Source organism: Nematostella vectensis, chromosome 7 (assembly GCF_932526225.1).
Source record: "Nematostella vectensis chromosome 7, jaNemVect1.1, whole genome shotgun sequence".
NCBI lineage: Eukaryota > Metazoa > Cnidaria > Anthozoa > Actiniaria > Edwardsiidae > Nematostella > Nematostella vectensis.
This window is the reverse complement of record NC_064040.1, coordinates 7048568-7072271: the sequence shown is the minus strand read 5'-3', so window position 1 is coordinate 7072271 and position 23704 is coordinate 7048568. Positions and strand designations below refer to the sequence as shown.

General features: G+C 38.6%; 1 protein-coding gene across 3 annotated transcripts in view; it reads left to right on the top strand.

Moving 5' to 3' along the window:
• Positions 1 to 23702, top strand: part of LOC5520862 — a 30003-nt gene extending 6301 nt beyond the window's left edge. Inside the window, exons 8-12 of one of the 3 annotated variants that reach the window (XM_032365775.2) lie at positions 99 to 141; positions 1159 to 1229; positions 1344 to 1452; positions 1760 to 1960; positions 23222 to 23702. In XM_032365775.2, coding sequence (XP_032221666.2) covers positions 99 to 141; positions 1159 to 1229; positions 1344 to 1452; positions 1760 to 1960 — 424 coding nt within the window. In that variant the 3' untranslated portion in view covers positions 23222 to 23702. Of the gene's footprint in view, positions 1 to 98; positions 142 to 1158; positions 1230 to 1343; positions 1453 to 1759; positions 1961 to 2120; positions 2804 to 23221 lie in introns of those variants that run through there. The other 2 variants (XM_048729711.1, XM_001640629.3) reach the window with 2 other exon arrangements.
• Positions 23703 to 23704: the final 2 nt, after the last annotated feature.

The window sequence follows — 23704 nt, the reverse complement described above, 5'->3', positions numbered from 1 at the left end:
AGTTAACAAAATTCGCCAAAATTTGGATAATTGTGCTGGTTTATGAAATAATTTATTGAAGACCGTCTTGTTAACTAGTAGTTTTGTCATTGATTTAGGGTAGAATGGCATGTGCATGTTGTTGATGGGCATTATGAAAAGGTGAGTATCCCCTTATCATGATCATTGTCACAAAAGAAATTACTTTATTATACAAAAAGATGTATATTTATGATATGAAAACTGTAAACATCATATTTGACTTTTTGAATATTATGCATGAGATCAGTAAAGACAAATATTCCTTACATATTTCCACTAATCACAGTTTTTCTGGTCAGCTTTAATGGTGTTGGGACATTTCTTGTTACTTAGCAATTAGGTTGTTAGGCGGGAACTTTACACTTTTAGGCAGGAAAATAAAATGGCGGGAAAGCAATTTACACCCAACATTTTCAGCTTCTAAAACAAACGCCTGAAACTGGAGAGAAAAAAGTAATAAACAGCAAATACTATAATACAAAAATAGGGAAGCATGGTTTTTCACGGAGAAACGTCGATATTTTAATAACAAATTTATATCACAACATTTGCAATAGTAACCAGCCTTTATCACAAAATTCAATTGCTCATGCGTAGATGATTCTACTTCCAGTTTGTGTTTCCCACTTTATAATGAAGAACAGATGGGTTGTGATTTTTTTAGGCAGAGAATATTCACCTAGTTGCCATCTACAAAACTACATATTGATTTTCTGACATCTTGAAAATTAAAGAAGTTATTTAAATAAGAGAGGTAAAAGATATATATGAAAGTTGTGCAAAAATTTTATTTTTTAGCGGAGTCCAAAACGCATACCTCACTTTTTAGGCACCCTTATAAATAATGTTATAAAGCTAAATTTATTTTTGCAGATACTTCAACAGCTAAGATTGTGACATCATCCATGACATCATCACCTGATGACATCATCAAAATTTTGATGTTCATAAACAGTGATGCCATGCCTCACTAAATTCATTCCATTTAAAAAATGTTTGGCAAATTTATAGCGTCTGGAAGTTTTCCTAGCAAAGGCCCTCAAAGAAATGTCCCAACACGCTTAACCCTCTCAGTTCTATGCTACTGAGAGTTCACTTTGCTTTTTTGTGTACTAAATGGATTGTTGATTATTCTAGGTTGCAGGGTTACCAGAGGATAATTGGGTGTGGTCCCCACAATATTCTATCAATATGCATCTCCCTGAAAGGTAAAGACTGGCAGATATTACTTAATTTATGTGACAAATTTTTATGGTTACTAATGTTTATCATGTGGTAGATAATGGTGTGCTTGAACAATACTATTGATTTCTATTTATCAGGTGGGGATTTTTACAATTCAGCACAGATCCTGTGAATACAACAAAATTCTTACCTACAGTAAATTGGCCAGTGCTTTCATCATTAATAATGGTTTATGATGCAGAAAAGGTATTTAAGTAGCATAAAAGTTGTAATAAGCCTTCAGGGGCGTATTTCTTTTTTTTTTCTTTGTCTCAAAAAAGGGTTTGGGGGTGTTACTGCAGGGTACAAATCTCCCAGATAAATTTCTCTCAAGGTTGGCAGGTATAGTTGTTGATTTTCTCCATTTTCGATAATAGGTATATCTGGTCACTATAAAAGGTCACTACAAAATGATATTTGTGTATTTTGTACTGGTCTCTACATTAACATTTAGAGAACTCACATGCACTCATTCTCTACGTGTTCACTCTGGCATGTTTTTTTTTTACCTTAGAAATTCTTTGCAGTCAATGGTTACTTTACATCGAATGTTACACAACTTGAGCTCCCTTCTTCTCTTGTGAGTGGTGGCTGCCATGTGAAACTATCTGTAGATGTTCTCAATCACTACAACTTCCAAGCGTCTGTTGTCCCAAAGGACCCTGAATTGAAGACAGGACATGTGAAAGATGACAGGCTAATATGGTTCACTTAGGTAGGCACATTTACAATCTAGTTTCACACCAGTGATTGCTGATTGTGCTGTGTTGATAACAAATCATCTTTTGAATTTTTGGTTAAAAGAGTAGCAAATGAAATTCACAGGATCAACAACCTTGGTGTAGAATAAGAGGTTGCCTTTTTGACGTTTTCAGAATGGCCAGTCGTTTACCTTGAAAGATTTTACTGGCTTCTCTGTCTCATTTGAAGTATGTGGAAAAGAGTTGCGAGGCAGGCATCTCGTCCACTAGAGCATTCTCTCTTCCATGGCTTCCTCGGGTCTTTAAAAAAAATTTGAAATTTTATTTTGTGAAAGACTATGAAAATTGAAATGCCCGGCAAAAACCTAAACCAGTGCATCTAATTTTAGGTGTCTGTTGGGGGAAGGTAGTTGCATTACATCCTCTGTAGTCACCTAGCTAATTTCTTCTAACACTAACTTGACTTTGGCATCTTGGGGGTTGCTTGACTTGATGGCCTGCAGATAAATAACATTGGTATAGTGGGTATGTGTTGGGTGGAAGTTGTTGTTTTCAACCAACGCAAAAGAAACACAAAATGGAAACAGCCTCTCAAAATTTATTAATCTGGGGAAAAGTTTGATTATGCTTTGATTATATTTTATTGTTACTGACCTCAAGAGTCACTAAAATGTTTTATTGTCTGTTAAAAGGAAGATAATTCTTCCTTTTGATTCGTCCTTCACTGATTAAACAAAATGTATACATAAATACATATAAAAACAAGACAGCATCACTATATGTAATTTTTCACATATAAATGAGGTCTTGTATCTTTTCTGGTAAAAAAAAGTTATTAAAAAGTTGACTTTCTTGAAGATCTTCCTTGTATGGTACTGTAGCACTACTGTAAATGATAATGTGCCTCAAATGAAAAGCAACTAAGTTTAGAAAGTATGCCATACTTTACTGAGATAAAGGTAGAATTGTTGTGTCATCCATTTGTCTCCTTGTGTTTACAATTACACTTTATTGTTTTTATGGATTGATCACATACCATCTTTGCTTCAATGCTTTTCAATTTCCTTGAGCAGCTGATGTTTGTTGGTTCCTTGTTGGTTCGGGATTTTTTGTCCTGCATTCCCTTATGCTTGCACCTGAGAATGATCTAATTGTTTTATTTTCTAAGTATTAAAGAGTAGTATATAATAATATTAATGGATTTCTATTAAGAAACTTCATCTTAATCAATATTATTGGATTTACAGTAATTAAACAAATATTTTGCTAATATTATAACAAAAAATAGTCATCAAAATATACATAGCTTAGCAAAAAAAAAATCAATAATAAAAATAGATAAAGAAGAGATCTTATTTGAAATTAAGAAGCTAGACGTTGCCCTCCGTGTTGACACCTGGTGTGTCACCATTCTAATTATTCATGAATAATAATTGTATATCTCGTTATAAGGAGCTCTTTTCTTGGCGGTAGTCATGCAGTAATAACCTTTCTTGCTTTGCACTGGCCTGGCTAACCAAAGGGTTTTCTTCCCTGGTTTCCTCAATTAATCCAAATGTTCTTGCCTATTATTTTGCTACTTGTCGTGTCCTTTGGGATGAAGCTGTTATTTTCCTACTTGTCGTGTTCTTTGGGATGAAGCTGTTCTTACATGAGCTTTTTTTATGCTACTGCTCGCTCCTCAGTGCTTTGCAATGGTCATGATTTCACAAGGGAAATGATCTTGGGCAAGACCCCTTTTGCTCAGACATACAAAAACGGGTTAAATTCTAAGCAACGCACCTTCCATTGACTTTGACGTTTCCTTCTACAATGCATCATCCTTGTCTTGGTCTACGACTCCCCTCATGCACTAGTAATATTGTTCTTTATAATAAAACTTCCAACCTTACGTGTGTGCCACACACCGTCTGATGTCACAACAGCCTTCTGCCAGCTTCCCAGTTCGTTCTCATTCTCTTGCTTCATATTCTCCTTTTCCTTGTAACCCATTTCATTCAATATTTCTTCAATTGCCGGGTCAATCAGTTTGATAACTTCATGATATCTTGCTTTGGAGACAGTTTCTATCCCTAGACACTGGTTCAATGTTTTATTGAAATGTGCAAATCCATGGCCCGAAATAATAAAGGCCCGTCATGGCTAAGCTGATAACAGTTCTTCTGGATGCTTCAACGTTCGCTGAGTCATTAAATCTTATGCTTCTGTTTTCGCATCTATCACTTCTAAACATGACCGTCATGGTCCCTCCAAGGACAATAGCCTCAATCTTGTCAGGTAGAAGTTTCCCTTAGAAACAAATAAAAAGTGCAGTTATTTTACTTAAATCACTACTTTGCAATGGTCAGGATTTCACACGGGGAATGATCTTGGGCAAGACTTCTTTTGCTCAGTCATAAAAAACTGTTTAAATTCTAAGATTGAGAGTGAGTGAGGGTATTTTCTTGTTATGCAGCACACCAATGAGACTACAGAGGAGCGTCACTGACTCCCAACAGATGCCCTTATATAATGTACCAAAATTTCTCTTTTTCTTTTTTTGTTATTACCTTTTTAACACATTGACCCCTGAACCGGCCTGTACCGGCTTTGGGAAGTACCCACAACCCAAAAAATTCATAAATTCAAAATAAACACAACAAGATGAAGATACTCAGGCATCAGTCTAAGGGATAAATGGTCTTGCAGATATGCATCCAACCAAGGTGTTGGCATCTACTCTTATGCCAAATAATAGCACAGGTTCTTTCTTTTTCGATGTGATGACACACCAAGAACAGAATTTTTATTTATTGAAATGCTCGTAAGGAATACGATAACACAAGGAATCCCGCGCCGCCTGTAGTACACAGATAACGTTATGTAAGGTTCCCTGCTAGCCGGGTCGGACACATTCAATTGTTTTTTTTACATGTTCATTGTTTTTTTAAAAACAAAACAGAAACATAATATAAAAAAAGCAGATGTAAACAGAAAACTTACAACCCCTGCTTGCAAGGAAAGTTGAGGTATCTGTTAATGGAATTATTTTATTTAAGATGTGCGACCGCAATATAGAAAATATAACTTTTCGTTTGTCAAACATTTATGCAAAGTTTTGCAAGAAATTCGCCGGGAAATCTAAAAATCCATGGCGTGGGAATACGGCCGATTAACCCCCCACTCGCAGCCCCCTGATTGTAAACTCAGATTGTTTGTGATCGCTGTCCATAACAACACATTATGGCACGCCATGAAATCATTGTTGTGCTCCTCTCCTTGTCTTGTATTCACGGTGAATCTGCTCTCGAGGGGCATTCCAGGGCTACATGGCGATGAACGGCAACTCAATCGTTAACTATGATAGATATATTCATGGATAAAACGGAATTGTACTTACTCTTTGATAACAAGACGATGATAACAAGGAGATAGACTTCGTTAAGAAGCCTGGAATAAGAAGGAATAACAATAAGCTTGTAAAAACTTACTTTTTGATTACTTAAGTAGTTGTTGGTTGAAAGTTCATGTGAAAGCAAAAATAATAACGTGAATAAGCGCAATGTGCTGTTTATAATGGTTAATACCATAATAATGCCATATGGTTGTATTTTTGGTCATCTAAAGATCCGGTAAGCGATAAGCATGAATGTTTTCTAAATCACAACCATAGACAGATATATCCATGTATAAAACGGAATTGAACTTACATTTAGTGAAGTGAAATGAGAAAAGGATTTTCCATCGCCAAAACCAATACAAATTAGTCATCAAACATGGGTTTGTTTTGATGATATGATAGCACCGATCGCCGGTATAAACAGTTTTCGTGTTGACTCAATTTATAATTGGGTAATTTTGTAACATCAACATTTTGTTTATATCAAAACAGCTACAATGATTTGAAATAAGGAAAGCTTACAACAAAATTTGTTTTGTTATAACTATTAAACAAGCGATATTCGCACGGCTTACAAGATTAGTGAACTTTACCGAAGAAAGTGTATTTTTGATTACGCGCATACATTTAAATTCGCTAACCGTTATAATAACAACATTTCGCTAAACCCCAATCGCTTCTAACTACGTCTAACTACAATGATTATATGGGAAAACCCTACAACAGAATTGTTCCCACTTGGTATAGCCTCTATGGCCATTCTAGACCATCCCCGAAGGGTATGCTGAGGCTAACCCTTGCGGAGTTCTTTGACAAAGGAAATCAGAGCAGTGCAATACTAAAAATCACGGACCCAGCCGTTAGACGCTGGAATTATTAAATCGTGGAAGGTGCGCTACAGGCGTAAGCTTTTGAGGCATGTCGCCGGCGAGATGAATAATAAGAATTCCGCCAGTGAAATTGTCAAGGGCGTCCATCTTCTAATGGCTATCAGGTGGATGGCGAATGCATGGGACGACCTGGAGCCCGACATCATAACAAGGTGTTTAAAGCACGTCAGTATGTATCCCGAACGTAATGAAACAATGGATTTCGAAGACGATCCCTTTGCTGGCGAGGAGATGTTAGAGATGAACGAGCTCTTAGCTAGGATCTCGGACTCTTCCGGGGAGAGGGCCTTGATCTTGACGAACAGGTTGATGCTTACAAAGCACCAGTTGATATCACATCGCCGACCTGAAGGAAGGATCTGCGCTCTCGATCTCCGAACTTCTAAAAGAAGACGATATTATTGAAGTTATTTGATAATGGTGAAGATGAGATGGAGGTCGCGGAGTTTGACATTCCCCTCAGGCAACCTGAAATTGCAAGCTCCAAAGATTGTCTTATCCATGTAAATAAGTTATTGGACTTTTCTTTGTGGCAAAACAATGAGAAGCTTACTGCGATCGTCGTAGCCGCCAAAGATGTTCTCATTGACGAAAAGAAAGTCGTCGATGCAAACGAGCATAACAAGCTACTTTGGGTAGAATTAATTGCTATTTTATAAAACAACTCACCCTCATGTAAAGTTAAATACCTCGTTTTGCGAACATTTTGAACATGATTCCATGTATTTATAAGTTAGTTATTTTAAGTTTGTTTTGTTCTCAGTTACAGTTATTATTGATTGTATAAATTTTGGTATAAATGTTAAAATTCACCTTCTTTGTAGTTGTTTTCTGCCAAATTTTCTCTTTAAAATCAAGCAATAAACCAAAATATAACAGCGTTGTTATTATCACGATAACTTTAGGATTCCATTTTAATTAAGCTCCCTCAATCGACCAACACCTATTGTTCAAGTTTTTGGCTCCCATTTTCTTTTCAGTTCCTGAAAAAAAAAAGGTGGTGGCGCTAACAAGAGCTTTGACTGTATAACTTAGTTTCAGACAACAAGAAAATGATAAATCGCTCGGTGGGAACATAAATTATAAAAAATATATATATTCTATTGGTTATGATTTCCATGTTCAGTTACAATTCATCTCATAAAAAAATTCGTTTTCCTTTTCTTCAATTTCTTCAACACCAAGGCCTTCCAAGCTCACATCTCCCGGCTTCATGTCCATCGTATCGATGCTCACTTTTCCCGCCGACAGAATTACGGTCACAAAAAATATCATCATGTCGTACCAACGCCACTATGAAGTATATACTTCATTTCGCACAGAGCCAGGATTCCTTTTCCTTTCTTTGGCAGCTTCTCTCATATATTGGCTTCGTAGCCCCTTCCATTTCACCTTGAACTCTACCCGATTGATCTTGAATTCCTTCATCTCTTCTTCTATCCCCGCGTATTCTACCTCTTTTCAGTCTCTATTTGTATATTATTTGTTGTATATGTCCCATAGATATTTTCTAGACTCGTACAATACAATTAAACGCTCTATTTCTTCGTCTGTCCAGTGCCTTTCCCATTGGCCTTTTTGATACGTTTGAGAAACAATATTTCCACGCGCTTGGAAACATGAAATGTTTCTACTTCACTGTGGAAACATTATTTCTGTCCTGGACACAAAATTTGTGGCGCGCAACAATGTTTCCGTGGTGGCTAAACCTGGAAACGTGGAGGAACCATGCGCGTGCAACACGGCCCAAAAAGCGTTTTCCATTAATTTTCTAACTGAGAAAACGTATAGAAAATGCGCAATTATCTTTAATATTCTTTGGATTTTCCCGTCTTGGTAAAAATTGAGATTTTCCATGGCGTTTTTCGCATTTTTTTTACATCAGATAATCTCACATTGTCCGGCTCCGTTAATCTGAGATATTGCAGGCATTCTCCTCGCATATTCCTCGGCAAGAGAATTTGGAAAAACCCATCGCCTTTTTCCGGCGTTTACCAAGAAGGATAACTCGAGTAATCCAAAGCTTTTCCTGACCAGAAAACGCATCGAAAATTAACCCCATATAATAACCCCGTTTGGTCACATTTTCCTTGGTAGGAAAATTTGGAAAAATCAATCGCGTTTCCCTGGCGTTTACCGAGAGGATAACGCGAGTAATCCAAAGATTTTCCTGACGAGAAAACGCATGGAAAATTAAACCCGTAAAATAACCCCGTTTGGTCGCATATTCCCTTGGCAAGAAAATTTGGAAAAAATCCACCACGTTTCCCGGCGTTTACCGAGAAGGATAACGCGAGTAATACAAAGATTTTCTGACCAAATTAACCCCGTATAATAACCCTGTTTGGTCGCATTTTCCTTGCATTTTCCTCGGTAGGGAAATTTGGAAAAATCCATCCCGTTTTCCCGGCGTTTACCGAGAAGGATAACGCGAGTAATCCAACATTTTCCTGACCAGAAAACGCATGGAAAATTAACCCCGTTTGGTCGCATTTTCCTCGCATTTTTCTTGTTAGTAAAATTTTGAAAAATCCATCGTGTTTTCCCGGCGTTTACCGAGAAGGATAAAGCCAGTATAATCCAAATATTTTTCTGACCAGCGCATGAAAAATTAACCTCGTATGATAAACCCCGTTTGGTCGCATTTTCCTTGGCAGGAAAATTTTGAAAAATCCGTGAAGTTTTTCCGACATTTTCCAAGAAGGGTAACGCGAGAATTTTTCAGACATCGGAAATAGATTGGATTGTCCTATGTTTTGGTGGTAAACAGGTAAGTAAGATACCCAGAATAGAGGGTACCGCCCGTTACTTTCATGAAATAGATCCTCTCGAACAGTCTGGTGGAGATGTTGTGGAGATCTGGCTTTAGGCTACCTGTGAATGCATGGCGCGAGTACTGGGTCCAGTGGGTGGAAACGAGGCAACATTTTAATTCAAAAGTGGAACTCGGCTGGATTAGTCTTAGTGAGCTTTATAGCGGGTTTCAGCTGGGTTTTTTCGAAAATTTCTCTACAACAACTATAGAAAGTGGCCTTTACCCATGTATGTATTCTAGTAGAAACACTAATTAGTTACGAGTTTTGGCATTCAAACAATCACTCGTTGAGATGATGAGGTTGTGAAAAAGCCAAATAGCCTTTAGCCTAAATCTCGATAATGTTATGTGTAAGTTTGCTTTTCAACTAAAGTTTAAGATTGAGAAAGTGCGGACAAAGTGTTTCCTCCTTTGTATATGTGTTTATTATACGCGTCTTCAATTACAATTATCCTCAATTACAACAATTGACGTCTCTTTGGGGACTGCTAGAGTGCTAGAATCTAAAGTGAAAATTTAGAAAAATAAATTTAAGGTCCAGAGAGTGGTGGGGCCCCTGAAACTGGACAGTATTTGTTTTGTTATCGTCCACTAAAAGTAGTGGAAGGCAATAGCTTTTTTCCGAATCTAGGCCCTGTGCCTCATTCCTAGTACATTGTAGTATAATGTAGTTTTAGCATAGGGCCTTGCTGTGGGGCGTTTTCTTTTTGAGCAGTGAAACATAATTTTGGGATGGGTTGGATGTTTAACACTTTATGACGTCATACGTCATACAAAGGTTTAGCATTTAGGACATTTAGCATGTACATTTGGCATTATGAAGATTGCAGTAAGTTTATGAAAACTATAGTACTTTACCTGAACTTAGTCTGGCATTTTGTTGTCCTGGTTTGATAACAAAACTTCGCCACAAACTTAATAAATAAAAAGTGAAAAAGGACGAAAAGAAAGCAAAGGAATAAACAACCACTAATGGTTTCTGTGAAAAAAGCCAGGTATTTTTCGGCTAAGCACCTTGTAGACTATCGACTCATAGGAAACTAGAACTTGTAGTATAATTGTTAAATAGAAAACGAGAACGTGTAGTTTAATTGTTTTAGTAAAAACCCATATACTACCTTCAAGGTTTTCAAAGAATTTCTTCTTTGTTTAAAATTCCTTTTTTAGGACAAAATGAAAATCCTGCATGCGAGGTTTTTGCAACTCACTATCTATCCCTAGATAGATAGGGAGTACAGAGCCAGTCAGATTGCAGTATTTGTGATAGTATTTGAGTAGATTTTACTAAACTAAAATATTATGGATTTATCCATTCCTTAACATCCTTGCGTATTTGTTGTGTTAGCTTTATCTAGACCTTTGATGACATCCTCTCCTAAAACAGAGCGGCAAATGTACACACAACCTTTGTTTTCACTGTCTTTCCTGGACGAAGCATGTGCGGCCAATCCATCCTTATTGAACCATTGATTTAGGTTGGTTTGACCCAAATCATGCTCCCTTAAGGTCTTGATTTGTACTTGTTTTGCTTCGTATCTTCGGCTCCATTTTGTGAAGCTGTATAACTGCCATTTCACTTGTGCGACAAATGTTTATTGCTTTGTCCAGGTCTAGTTCTTTTTCTCATAGAAGGCCTCAAGTGTCACTGTTGTTAACTCCAAATACAATCCCTCCCTTAACATTTCATTCTCAAGAGCAGTGTACTTGCATTTGGCAATGCGATCTCTGAGTCTGTTCAAGAAACGGTCAAAGCTTTCACTAGGCTCTTGGACGGTGCAAAAGTACAAGTACCTCTCATATATAATGTTTCTCTTGGACTTGAATTCCTCACCTAAGTTCTCCAGAATAGATGTGGGGGACTTTCGTTCATCATCGGTGAGATGCAAATTCTTGTAAATTCTGTAGCAATCTTTGCCCATGACTGTCAAGAGAGTCGCTACCACGATTGTATCCGATTTCTTGTTTAATTCCGTTGCGATAATATAGTTTTCCCAGCTGTCTTTGAATATTTCCCAGTTGGTGGCCATATCTTCCTGCATTTCGAGGGGTTGGGGCGTTGGGAGCGATTTTGCCATGGTGGCTATTATTATTATTTTTTTTTTTGCTTGTTATTGGAGATTTTCTATGATTGTTTTTACATTTTTGTTACAGAATTTCCCATTATTACAAAGTTTTCCATTTATTATTTCCTTTACATTAATAGATTATAGACTTTTTTTAACTTGTAAATTACATTTCAATTTGAAACTTTAGTCTCCCTTTTTTCCAGCTCTAACCTCCCATCCCTCCCCCTTTCTCCCCCTCCCCTCCCCCAAAGAAGACAAAAACAGAAGTCCCCTCTTCCCCATTTACTGAGCAACATACTTTACTAAATCAAATATATATTAATATTGTTCAACTGAAATCTATTTAAGACTCAATCATCTCATATATTTTTGTTCCATTTAGCCAGGTGCAGCTGCAGGGAGTTGTTTTGCAATGCACACAAACGCTCAATCAACTCATACTGGCGTATTTTTACAAGCATGCATTGAAGTAATGGAGTACCACCTCGCACCTTATACACATAATTCTTAAAGAGTAGCAGTATCAAGTTTATTAACTGACAATTTTCTACCCCTAAAATGATGTTTTTAGGGTTAAGGTCTGGAAGGGTTAGATTGTACTTTATCAGTGTGTTTTTTAGCTGTAAATACAAATTCTTAACTATCACACATTCAGCAAATAGATGGACCATTGTTTCTATGTGGTCCATACAGCGCGAGCAGCGTGGAGAATCAACGAGCTTGAATTTATACAACTGTGCATTTAAATAAAGAATATTATTCAAAATCTTGTACTGGAAAGACCTCAAATACGTGTTATTAGTAGTTTTATATATACGCAAATAGATTTCTTTCCACTCAAGATCTGAGTCTGCATCTAACTCTAGCTTATTCCTGATACTTATCTGTGCTGTTGGTGATTCTGCACAACGGCTTATCATATCAGAATTGATGGATTTGTGTTATATTTTATTAAGGTCTACAAACTCGCCATTAATAATAACAGAGGCTCGCTTGCAGTTTGTAGCAGAGAGTAGAGATCGGTCCCTTAATACTGACTTCCATTCACTCGGAATACTCTTAATTAGGGAAAACCACTGGAAAAACTCATGTTCTTTAAAACCTTTAGACGTTGCGTAGTCCCATAGGAAAACACCATTTTCATCAATTAGATCAGCCACTACTATGAAGCCCCTTTTAATTAATGAAATTTGATTAAAAATGGCACTTGAAATGTATTTGTTATTCCATAACGGTTGATACAAAATGGCTCCCTAATTATAGGTGCACAACCCAATCTGACCAAGTGGTTAAAATTGAATTGTAAAATCTCAAGAGATCACCCGGCAATCTTTTTTTATCAAAGTTAACCCCAATCCCTGCCTTGCCACCAACTGAGGCTAGCTGTATGTTAGGAATAATCTTCCATGTTTTAACAGTGTCGTCAATTAACCTAATTGCCCATCGTATTTGCCTCGCCTTTACAATCGCATACGTAAGCCTCCAAACTCTAGGTCAGCTATCAATGTCTTATATTTTACCTTTGGCTTTTTACCAGAGAAAATCTAATATGATTGATTTAACCTTTGCCGCAAAAGCAGGTGGCGGGAGTAAATTTGAACACTGATGTTAAAGCACGTTGGCTTTATCTTAGATAATCTTAGATAAAGCCAACGTGCGTACAACTATAACTTTCCCCATTAGTGTGGGAGTTCTTGACCTCCATATATTAAGAGTTGTTTTTCAAAATAGCCAACGGGCGTATAACTATAACTTTCCCCATTAGTGTGAGAGTCCTTGACCTCCATATATTAAGAGTTGTTTTCAAAATTTCACCCTATCAAAATTATGCTTCTTGATCAAACCTTCATTATGCGAAAAGCAGATACCTAAGATCTTAACACTATCTGTATGTAGTTTCATAACTCTAAACTTATAATTGAAAAACATATTTTTATCTGATTTATCTTATAGCACCTTTTCCTAATGTGCAGCAGTTTGAACTGCATATGGCCACAAAAACTTTGGCACCTGTTTCTCTATGAGCAAACATCTGCCCATCTCAAACAGGGTTCGCCACTGCCTTTCAGCTGTTCCATTCTGATGTGGGGAATGGGGACATAATAACTCATGTTTAATGGATCTCTCTCGGAGAAGTGCCTGAAAATCATCGCTAATAAACTCGCCCCCATTATCTGACCGTATGCACATCCATTTAATTTCTCCATAAGGGGCAGAATCTGCTAAGAATTTCTGAGCTGCTTGCACTGAATCATTTTTCTCTTTGAGAAAATACACAAATACTGCCCCAGAATAATCATCTGTACTTAAAACCCTCCCTTGATACTGGGTTTATTGGGCCCACCAGGTCAGTGTGAACCCTCTCTAAGGGTCTGGTAGCCCTAGCATCTGGCTTTCTATTTCTGTTATTTACAAACTTCCCCTCGATGCAGGTGTTGCAAGTTAGCTTAGACTTATCTATCTTTCCAGACATATTCATTCCCTCTACTACCTCCTTTGTCTTTAAGACATCCTCAAAGTTGCAGTGGCCTGAAATTTCATGCCATGTGTATATGTCACGTGAAACGCTTACCTTATCATAGCTGTCATTACCATAAAATGGTTCTACAGTGTTCAAATAGTACAACTTATTATGTTCCTCAATTGTAAATGCAGTACCATCCTTATGGATGAGTTCATTCTGTCCAGTTTGAAACTTCACTTCTGCCCCATTTGCAGTTGCAGCCTTCACAGAGAAGATGTCTTGGGGGTACGATGGTATGTACAATGCTCCCTTCAGCACAGCGTTTACATGTCTGCCATTCACATCCTTGAGGGTTACCATTGCGTCTCCTCGCTTTACGGCAATGTTCCTGGTCCTTGTTCCATCAGCTAATTCCATACAATGTTCACTTGGTTTGAATGTTCCATCGATCCTTGTGATCGTATCAGTTGTAACGACATGAGATGTAGCCCCAGTGTCAACAAGCATGCCCTTGGGGTTGTTGAGAACTTTGTTACTGTGATCCTTCACATTAAATGTGAAAGTATGTTCCTCCTCATTATTTTCTGTATCATCCATAACAGAAACTTTCTTTGTTGTGTCTCCTTTCTGTTGGTGCCTATTACATTCTCCATCTGAATGGGTAGAACTCTTGTGATAGTTGCACCATTTTGTTGTTTCACTTTTCTTTGGGCAGTCCCTGATGTGCGAAGTTTGACCACAACCATAACATGCACGTGGTGCTGGAGACGCAGCCTTCATTACTTGGTCTGCTTTCCCCTTACTGCAAAATTTCTCTGTTTCTTCATAGATTCTCAGGTGACCTTTGAATGTAGAGAATGATATCTCCCCAGCGCTTTGAGTGATTGCTAGCGGTTTATAGGATTCTGGTAACCCTTTCAGAATCATTGCGATGATCAACCCATCACTGAGTGTTTCCTTTGCGTTTCTGAGGGCAGTGATAGCCTTCTCAGCACGAATTAAATACTCGGTGACTGTTTCGTTTACTCCCATTTCGAGTGATGTTAGTTCAGTGTACAGTGTTATGATACGAGGCTTGCTTTGGCTCGCATAAAACTCCCGTAGTATCTTTAAGGCTTTCCTGCCGTCGTCAGTAGCTTCTCTCATTACTAGTGAGAGGCTTTTATCGTCTAAGAACTGTATAAGTTCCGCATAGCATTCTTCGTTCTTTGTCGCGTCAGGCGCATCTGTCGATGGCAAGATCGTATCTTTCAATTTCAGCATCCGTAAATGTCCCAAAAATTTGACGATTACCCAGAATGCAAAATTAGGTTACGTCATTATAAACATAACTCAACAACAGTCTGATATAAGAAAATAATCCAACCTTCGGAAGATTGATTCCTTGTTCCTAGAAGCTTTTCCCTGTGCTTTGCCTGACCATGTGAATTTCTTACTATCTGGGTATCGTACCCTAAAAATATCACACAAATCTAATTCTTCCATAATACTTTCTACCGCATTAACAGAACGCGTTTTAATAACCGGATTGCCCCCGTATGCCGCCAATTCAATATCAAAGAAGAAATTTATATCTCCTCCAATTATGATAGGTATTTCAGATGATGTTGACATAGATAGAAATTTAGTACTGATTTCCTGAAAAAAGGAACTTGATTTTTTTCATCGTTTGGAGCGTATAGATTTGCCAGCAAAAACTCTCCCTTGAATAATTCAACTCAAGATTACGAAGCGCCCATTAGGATCAATGCATGTGTTGAGAATCTCTAATCCACATCACACCCAAATATCACTGCCACTCCCCTGCTGTCCGTGGTGCCATGGGACATGAAAAAATCGACACGAAACATATTTTGCCACAAATGTTCACAATCTTTATAGCTATGAATTTCCTGTAGGAAAGTAATTCCGCTAAGGCCTTTATGTTTAGCAATCCAATTAAACATTTTTTTCCTTTTCTTAGAATCACGTATTCCCCTGACATTTAAGGGCATTAGCCCAAAGCCTAATTCACCACTGTTGAACATTGTTATAAATTGACTTGCAAATTTTGTACATCGTAACTATGTTGGCTAATCGCAATACTTTATGCTCAGTAACACCCCAAAATAAGGAGAAAACATTGAAAAAACATAAATACGGTTCCATCAAGCAGGTAAATATACTCACATTCGGTCAATTAAGGCTTGTCTCGATATGGCTTCAGTTTGTTGTGGGGTCTCTTCGTCTTCCTACTTAAGCCCGAACAATTTAATATTACTCCGTCGAGAATAAGCCTAAAGAATAAGTGTCGAATTGACTTGTATTTCACCTCCTCCAAATTTCCTTTCAGAATCTCGACAGATTGCTTCAAGGTAGTTATATCCTTTTCCAGCTGCACTGTCTTTTCCTTTTCCACTTCAAGCTCAGCATCCTTGAAATCTAACGATTTTTTTAGTTCGTCCATGTCCTCTTTCATCTTCTTTACATCGAGAGCGAGAATAATATCCAACTTCTTATTTATCTCGTAAAGAACCACGCGGCAGCCATTACACTCTCCGGCACCCGATAGAAGACCATTTACTTCACCCTCGTCGGTTTGTGATGAACTCGAGCTCATCTTTGTCTGTTTTCTAGCTTCCTTAGACATTTGGCTCTGATATTTGGGAGATTTGAGGCCAGTTCCGAATTTGTAGTTATATTTTGTAGGAAGTTTAAGGAGCTACACAGAAACCTGACCGGTCTACATTCCTACTCGACCCAGACCCCAGATGGCGGCTATACGTAGTCGGCAAATGTGCCGAAATGATTGCCAAAATCAATATAAAGATGCAAATAAATGCCCGTTGCATATGAATTGAACATTTATCTCAGTATTCTTGCCTTTTTATTGTGCAAAATCCCGCTTCTTACACCGTGTTTTATTCGTGTTCCGTTGACTACAAACCAAGCCCTGCTGCGCATGGCCTGGTAACTAGCAATTTCAACAGGTATACCACATGGCTACGCGTGTCACAAGCGCTAAGGGATGTTGCATTGTTATGTACATTACCTTTTCTGCTGATCAAAGCAGCGTGTAACCTCAATGACAAATCCCGTGCAATCGCCAACGGTTGTGATGTGGCGTAAGAAGGCAAAAGAAAAGGACAATCTCTGGGTGGACTATCACCCGATAAATACCCGATCGCCCCATCCTGTTGAACAACCCTGTGAGGCATCACTACCTGTATATGACAATAAAACTAATGAGAAAATATAACTAAATGATCCGAGTCCACTTCAAAATGACAGGAAAACAATGATGGAACCAGCATAAACCGCAAACATGACATTGTTTACACGGTTTGAGAACATTAACAGGCTGTCTGCCTAATGAAAGGACCATTTAGTGCGCGTTTGCAAAGACGGATACTATCAAAATCACTAGAATGGTAAAATGACTTGTCGAAGACTCGGTTGTAACACGCGATTACCCCTGGTGCATAACGCGACGCGAAGACAGATACTTATTTTTTGAAATATACGAGTCAGACAAACGACCGCATGGTGAACGCCGCCATGTTGAATTTATTACACACACAGAGCCCGGATGTGAATCGCGTAACAAAAGTATAGCGTGACATATTATTACATCTTTCCCTTTAAGAAAAACATAAGCTAAATAACTGTAACGAAATCTAATGGACTTAACAACAACTAATGCTCAGAGAGAAATGTTCATGTTCTATTAAACATGTCTAGAATTCTTCAATGAGTCTTTGTGGTTTGTTAATTTGTCTCTGAGATCTAGGCACGACTGGATCTTTATCAACAACAGTACCTTTCTGAGGTGTATTTACCACCTGTTGTGTCTTGCTTTCTGGACTCATCACAGAATTTGACTCATCATCAACAGTAACTGGAAGCTCTTCAAACTTCTCCTTTGTGGGTAGTAGGTGGATACGATTTCTCACATAGACTCCACCATCCTCTGCCTTGACTTTGTAAGAGCGGTCTGTCAGTTTCTTACAGATAACAGCTTTCTTGCTCCAGCAATTCTTTTCATGCATTCTTGCCGTCTCGTTTTTATCTAACGGTCTCAATGGTTTAGACTTAATATCATAGAACTGTTTCTGTTTAAGTCTTTCTTGTTTTGCACGAAGACATGTTTGTGGCTTATAGTGGAAGCACTTGGTAGCTTTGTTCTCAACTTGCGATTCATCGTTCAGCAGGAGACTTTCCACAAGCTAAGGGTGTGTTCTGTAGGCTAACAATGCCAAATATGTATCCTCCTTGCTTTCAACTGACTTTTTGAGTAAGTTTTCTACAATCTGAACTCCTTTCTCTGCTTGTCCATTTCCTTTGGGGTATTATGGATCAGAAAAAGTATGTACACTTCCATATGACTTCACAAAAGCATCAAATTCGTCACTTATGAATTGTGGTCCGCCATCTGTTACAATAGTGCGAGGAATCCCGTGCCTTGCAAAGAATGATGTCATGTGGTCGACTACTGCGGTTGTTTTTGTGTTACCAATCAGCAGTGCTACTTCAGGGTAGTTTGACATATAGTCTATCACAAGTAAATAGTCCTTACCATCAAGTTGGAAGAGGTCAGCACCTACTTTCATCCATGGTTCATTTGGTACCTCATGTGGCTAAAGAGGTTCTTTCTGTTGTTGGTGTCTGTATCTCTGACAAACTCCACACTTGCTTACCAGATTCTCTATATCTTGATTCATGTTTTGCCAGTGAAGAAGTTCTCGAGCCCTTCGCCTGTATTTCTCAATGCCCATGTGGCCTTCGTGGACATGTCTTGTCTTAGAGCTGTGGGAATAACAACCCTATTACCCTTTAGCATCACACCATCAACTACAGTTAACTCACCACGGAAGTGATAGTATGGCTTGGGAAATGGCCCTTGTTCCCAACCACAGTTCAAATGCTTGATTACATCTTGTAGTTCTCTGTCTGCTAGAGTTGCATCGGCTATCTCTTTCCATCTGTTCTCTGTCACTGGAAGAGAAGCTTTGATCATATTAACAAGTATTTCAACCTCATTATCGATATCACTAGTGGTGTTTCTGTTGACAGTGTATCAGCTACAACAAGGAACTTTCCTGGTAGGTACTCAAATTGAAGATCATATCTTTGCAGTCGTAACATGAGTCACTGTATTCTGGGAGTGGTGTCGCTCAAATTCTTCTTAGATATGGCTAGCATGGTTAGCATCATGCTTGAGCTTAATCTTTTAAGTAACTGGAAGACATCCGATACCTTCAAATACATCAGCAAATTCCTTCATTATTTCATCTTTGAATGTGGAATTGTCACTATAGTTGTTATCTCCCATGTTACTGTCCTTGATAACAGTATTAATCTTTGTTATTAGTTTAAACTTTTCACATGTCTCTAATCCTAAGATAGCTTGACATTCTTGAGGTACTATGACAAAAAACACTTCATCTTTCTTGCCACTACATATAAATGTTGTATGACAAACGCCTGTTATGGGTATTTTCTCTCCAGTGTATGACCTTATTGTCATCTTAGTTTGCTTGATTTCAGGCTTGTTTACTAGCTTTTTGTACTCACTCAGGGGTAAGACATTTACTTGGGCACCCTTATCCAATTTGAATTTGATCTTTGTGCCTTCTACTTGTGCCTGTATCAGCCAATCACTCTTTTTGGTTTCATGTGTTTTCTGTATTACACCTAGAAAAAGATCTCTGTCCTTTTCTGTTTCCTTTTGTGTGTTATCATAAACAGTTTCTATGTGTTTACTGCGGCACAGAACTTGAAAGTGATTCTTCTTGTGACATTTGTAACAAGTTTTGTTGTATGCAAAGCATTTTCCTGGTTCGTGGACCTTTCCACACCTCTGACATGAATTCTTATGTTTGGCCCCTCCCTGTTTTCCTTGAGGTTTACTCTTATGCTTATTTAGCGCATGTACCTCAACCACTCCTTGATTCTCTAGGTTTTTCATTTGAGTTTTGGCAATTTCAGAGGCTTGAGAAATCTGTATGGGTTTTTCTAAGTCAAGATCATTTTCTCTCAGGAGCCTTTTACTTTCTTATCGGAAATGCCAATGACAATTTGATCTCTTATCAGGGAATTCTTAAGTATTCTAAAATTGCACGACTGACTTTTCGTCTTGAGGTCTGTGACAAACTGTTCAAAGCTTTCACTTTCCTTCTGCGTTCGTGAACGGAAAACATATCTTTCGTACGTCTCGTTCTTCTTAGTTGTTGTTTTTCAGAAATTAGAAGAATATTGCACATCATATTTACCTTTCTCTTCCTCTGAGAAGGTTAGGGTATTGCTCTCTGGTGCTCTCCGTAAATTTACCATTTTCTTTGATGCTTCTCGTAAATTAATCATGCTCCCTGATGCGTCTTGTAAATTTACCATGCTCTCTGATGCTCCGTAAATTAACCATGCTCTCCGATGCTTCTAGTAAATAAATACCATGCTCTCTGATGCTCTCCGTAAATTTACCATGCTCTCTGATGCTTCTCGTAAATTTACCACGCTCTCTGATGCTCTCAGTTAATTTGCCATGCTCTCTGATGCTTCTCGTAAATTTACCATGCTATCTGATGCTTCTAGTACCAACAGACCAGCGTAAATTCGCAGAGAACATCAGAGCAAGATAAATTCACGAGGAAAATCAGAGCAAGGAAACTTTCTGGAAGAATCAGAATTGTGACGCACTCCGAGCTGCTTATATCGCTGGCAAACGAACAACACTGACACCCTAGCCGTGATAATCGCCGGAGAACGACATACGGAAATCAAAAATAAATAAATCTGACACACGAAAACTTTCTGGCTGATCCGTAAAAGTTGCTTTTTTTTAATGTTAATTTGCGCCAACAGCCGGAATGCACGCTACTTTGGAACCCAAAAAGTTATGTGATCAAGGTTAGTGCAACTTGCCTATCGTCATTAGCTAGCTAACGTTAGAGGTTCAGGTGCTTCAGGCTTCAGTTGTTGGAAAGTGAAAATGCTAGTCACGTGACGGGAGATGGGTCTCTCTGCGTCTTGTCTCCCATAGCAACACCTAAATAAACGTTTTTAGAACTAATATCATTACACTCTTTTTATTGGTAATAATTAACGGGAACTAGGTTTGAGCGTATCCTTCAACCCTGAATGACTGTGTGTCTTCACATCGTATAAACTTATTATGTGAGCTCGAACTCTATGTTTAATTACGGATCATCATTCACCATTTGATATCACTGATGGGGTTGTCAACACGAGTCCCTAGAAAATAAAATTGCAGCAAAAGACAATCGCTTGCTTTATGCAGAAAGCATTTTAAGCCAAAAAACGAAATAACAGTTTAGTGTTTCTTTTGCTTTCATGTTATCTTTTTCTGAAGATTTGTGCCAAGTCATTATTATTGATTTATTTAGCTTTGCTTTTTGGCCACCCGTTTACATGGACCATTTTGCATCCATGGACAATAAGCCAGTTATAAATAAATAAATATATGTTTAACTTCATTAATCATATTGAACAGTCCTTGACGCACAATAATCATAGTGAATTTAACATATCGCACCTGAATTTATATAAGCTGCGCTGTTCGAGTTTGCTTGCTGCCATTTTTTTTTGTTCCTTTTTGGTCAGAATCTAAATAATGTTGGAATCTACTTGCGATTCAGTACCAAACAGATGCCTTCCACTTGTTCATCAATTGATTTTCAATCCCACTTTTGTCGTTGTTTGTGCAGAAAATAAAATACAAGCATAAAATATTACGTTGACTTACCTTCAGTGCGATACTTCTTGTGCGATGAAACCGTCGATCTGAGCCCAACTGAGATGGAGATGATTTTTTAAAAGTTTCGGATCGCAATCTCCGCCAATCAAATGACAGCACAGTGAGCAACCGTGAGCATAAAACCATTATCGGATCGAAATGCACCAATCACTGATCAAATGGCGTTTTCTAAATCTTACCTCTGCGGAAACACAGCCGAAGGGACTTAGTTCGACAGACTAGTGTGACTAGTTCAACAGACTTTAGTTCGTTACAGAACATTTTAAAATTCAAACAGCATAACCACATGTAATACAAACGGACAAATAAAACACTTGTTTCATTTAAAAGAGTTCCTGTTTTGATAGTTGTCAGAATTTTTAACGATTTTTATATTCCCAACCGCCCCAAATAGGCATTTTAATAAGGATGGCTGTAGACTGTGTGATTTTGGTCATTCATCAAAGAACCAGACTCTGGATAAGGTACGCAAAAATGGCTTAGACGAACTAATATTATAAAGGAGCCCTTGATTTAATGAGTAAAGGCCATTTTTTAGATTGCTCGCTAGAAACTAGCTTAATTACCCCTTCTGAAAGGCGAAACATAGTGTATTTTTAAATGGTATTCCAAAAAAAAAATGCCCGTTTTACTTACTAAAAATAATGAAGTGCCAGATTATTCCCGTTACTTAGCCATTTTCTAAAAAGTGCAGATTTTGATTTTTAGTTGTTTAGGAAAATGCCGAGGAAAACGCGCGTTTTCCGATTGGATAATTCGAGGAAAATGCTAAGATTATGTTGCGTTTTCTGCGAATTTTCCTCGCATTATCCGAACAGAAAACGCGGACTTTTTTGCCTTGCAACATGTTTCCGGCAACATGTGTCCTCCTTTGGCCAGGGCCTAAGGGGAAAGCTTCTAGGAACTCCTTGTGCGCCATTCCCTTCGCGGGGGAAAACCAGCTTTTTCTGCCTCAGATCGTTCATTGCCAGGGTTATTCTTTACTTGCCATCTGGGGAGCGTTCTTGGTCCCATGATGAAAGACCCACAAAGTTTCGGCTCCAAGTCGCCGTGGCGGGGGTCCGGTTTGTGCCGCGGCTGTACGGTCTTGTACATGTTGAAGTCGAGCAAGCAGTGTTTCTGAGTCCTCTGCCGCGACTTGTCATTCCATTGCTGTTCGGCGGCTGGTAGCCGGATGATCGACGATGCTCGTTATGTACTGTGGCTTGCGCTCGAGTACCGTTTGTTGTTGTTGCTGCACAGTTGGTCGTTGGGGGGGCTGCTAAAGTCGAAGGGCCTGCTGAAGCTTCTGGTTGCACACAAGATAAAATCTCGCCTGTTTCTATGAAGCGTTTAGCCGATTTAGAGGGTCTTGGGGAGATGACAGGGCAATTTATTTTGTTCCAGATTTTGAAAAGATTTACCGTCAGATCTGACGTGGTGCGATGACAGAAGCGGCGGGAAACCCAGGCCCCTCATTCCCAGGCCCCTCATTCCCAGGCCCCCTCATTCCCATGCCCCCTCATTCCCAGGCCCCCATGTAGTTCCCTGTCGTGGCATTTGCCGTTTTACCAATTCCACGCACTGCGACGCGTGGCTGTTATGCAAATCTCTGCGAGCAATGCAACTAACAAATACGACATTGTCCAACTAATTTTGCAAGCAAATCCCATTACATTCCAAAATCTGATCGATTTCTGATTACGTATCATTCAAACGGAAAACACTGATAGATTTTTATTAAATCATTTGAATGCTAATGGTGTTTTGTTCGCTTTCAGTACAGGTAAGACATCTTTTTACGCAAATATTTCGGTAAAACGTGTCAATAATTTGTTAACCTAAAAATATTGAACACATCTATCCGTAATTTTGTACATGTAACGACACGTGTATGCTCTCCCTGATACAATTTGGCCGTTTCTTCAGGTTTTACAGCTATCGAGGACTAATGTCTATACAGACTCTTACCCAGTAGTTATTGGCTGAAGCGGAGACGAAAAAAATCCCACCTCTCAAATCGCATCCTTTCCGCCGTACACCGTGCGCTTCTTCAGCGTCCCCATAATGCATCGCGAGGCGTCTGGATACGAGACTTTTTACAAGATGGACACGCGAGACGACGTACAGGGTTTTTCTTCCATACAGTGTACATGGAATTAGAAGCTCACTGTTGTCTTCATAAAAGAAAAGGGTACTGGCTTACTTTGGTATCGGCGAGAGAGGAGCTAATCTACCTTCTGAGAGCGAGGCAAGCTGTACCTGAACAAAAGGGGTTAAGCTCTGGAACATAAGAGAGTTGAGAGCGGGCTGTGGTCTTGTAGGGGGGGGGGGGGGTTGCATGCTATCTGATGAGTATAGATGTTTGTGAATATACTGCGCTTGTGAATATAGAAAATATTGACTTCGATA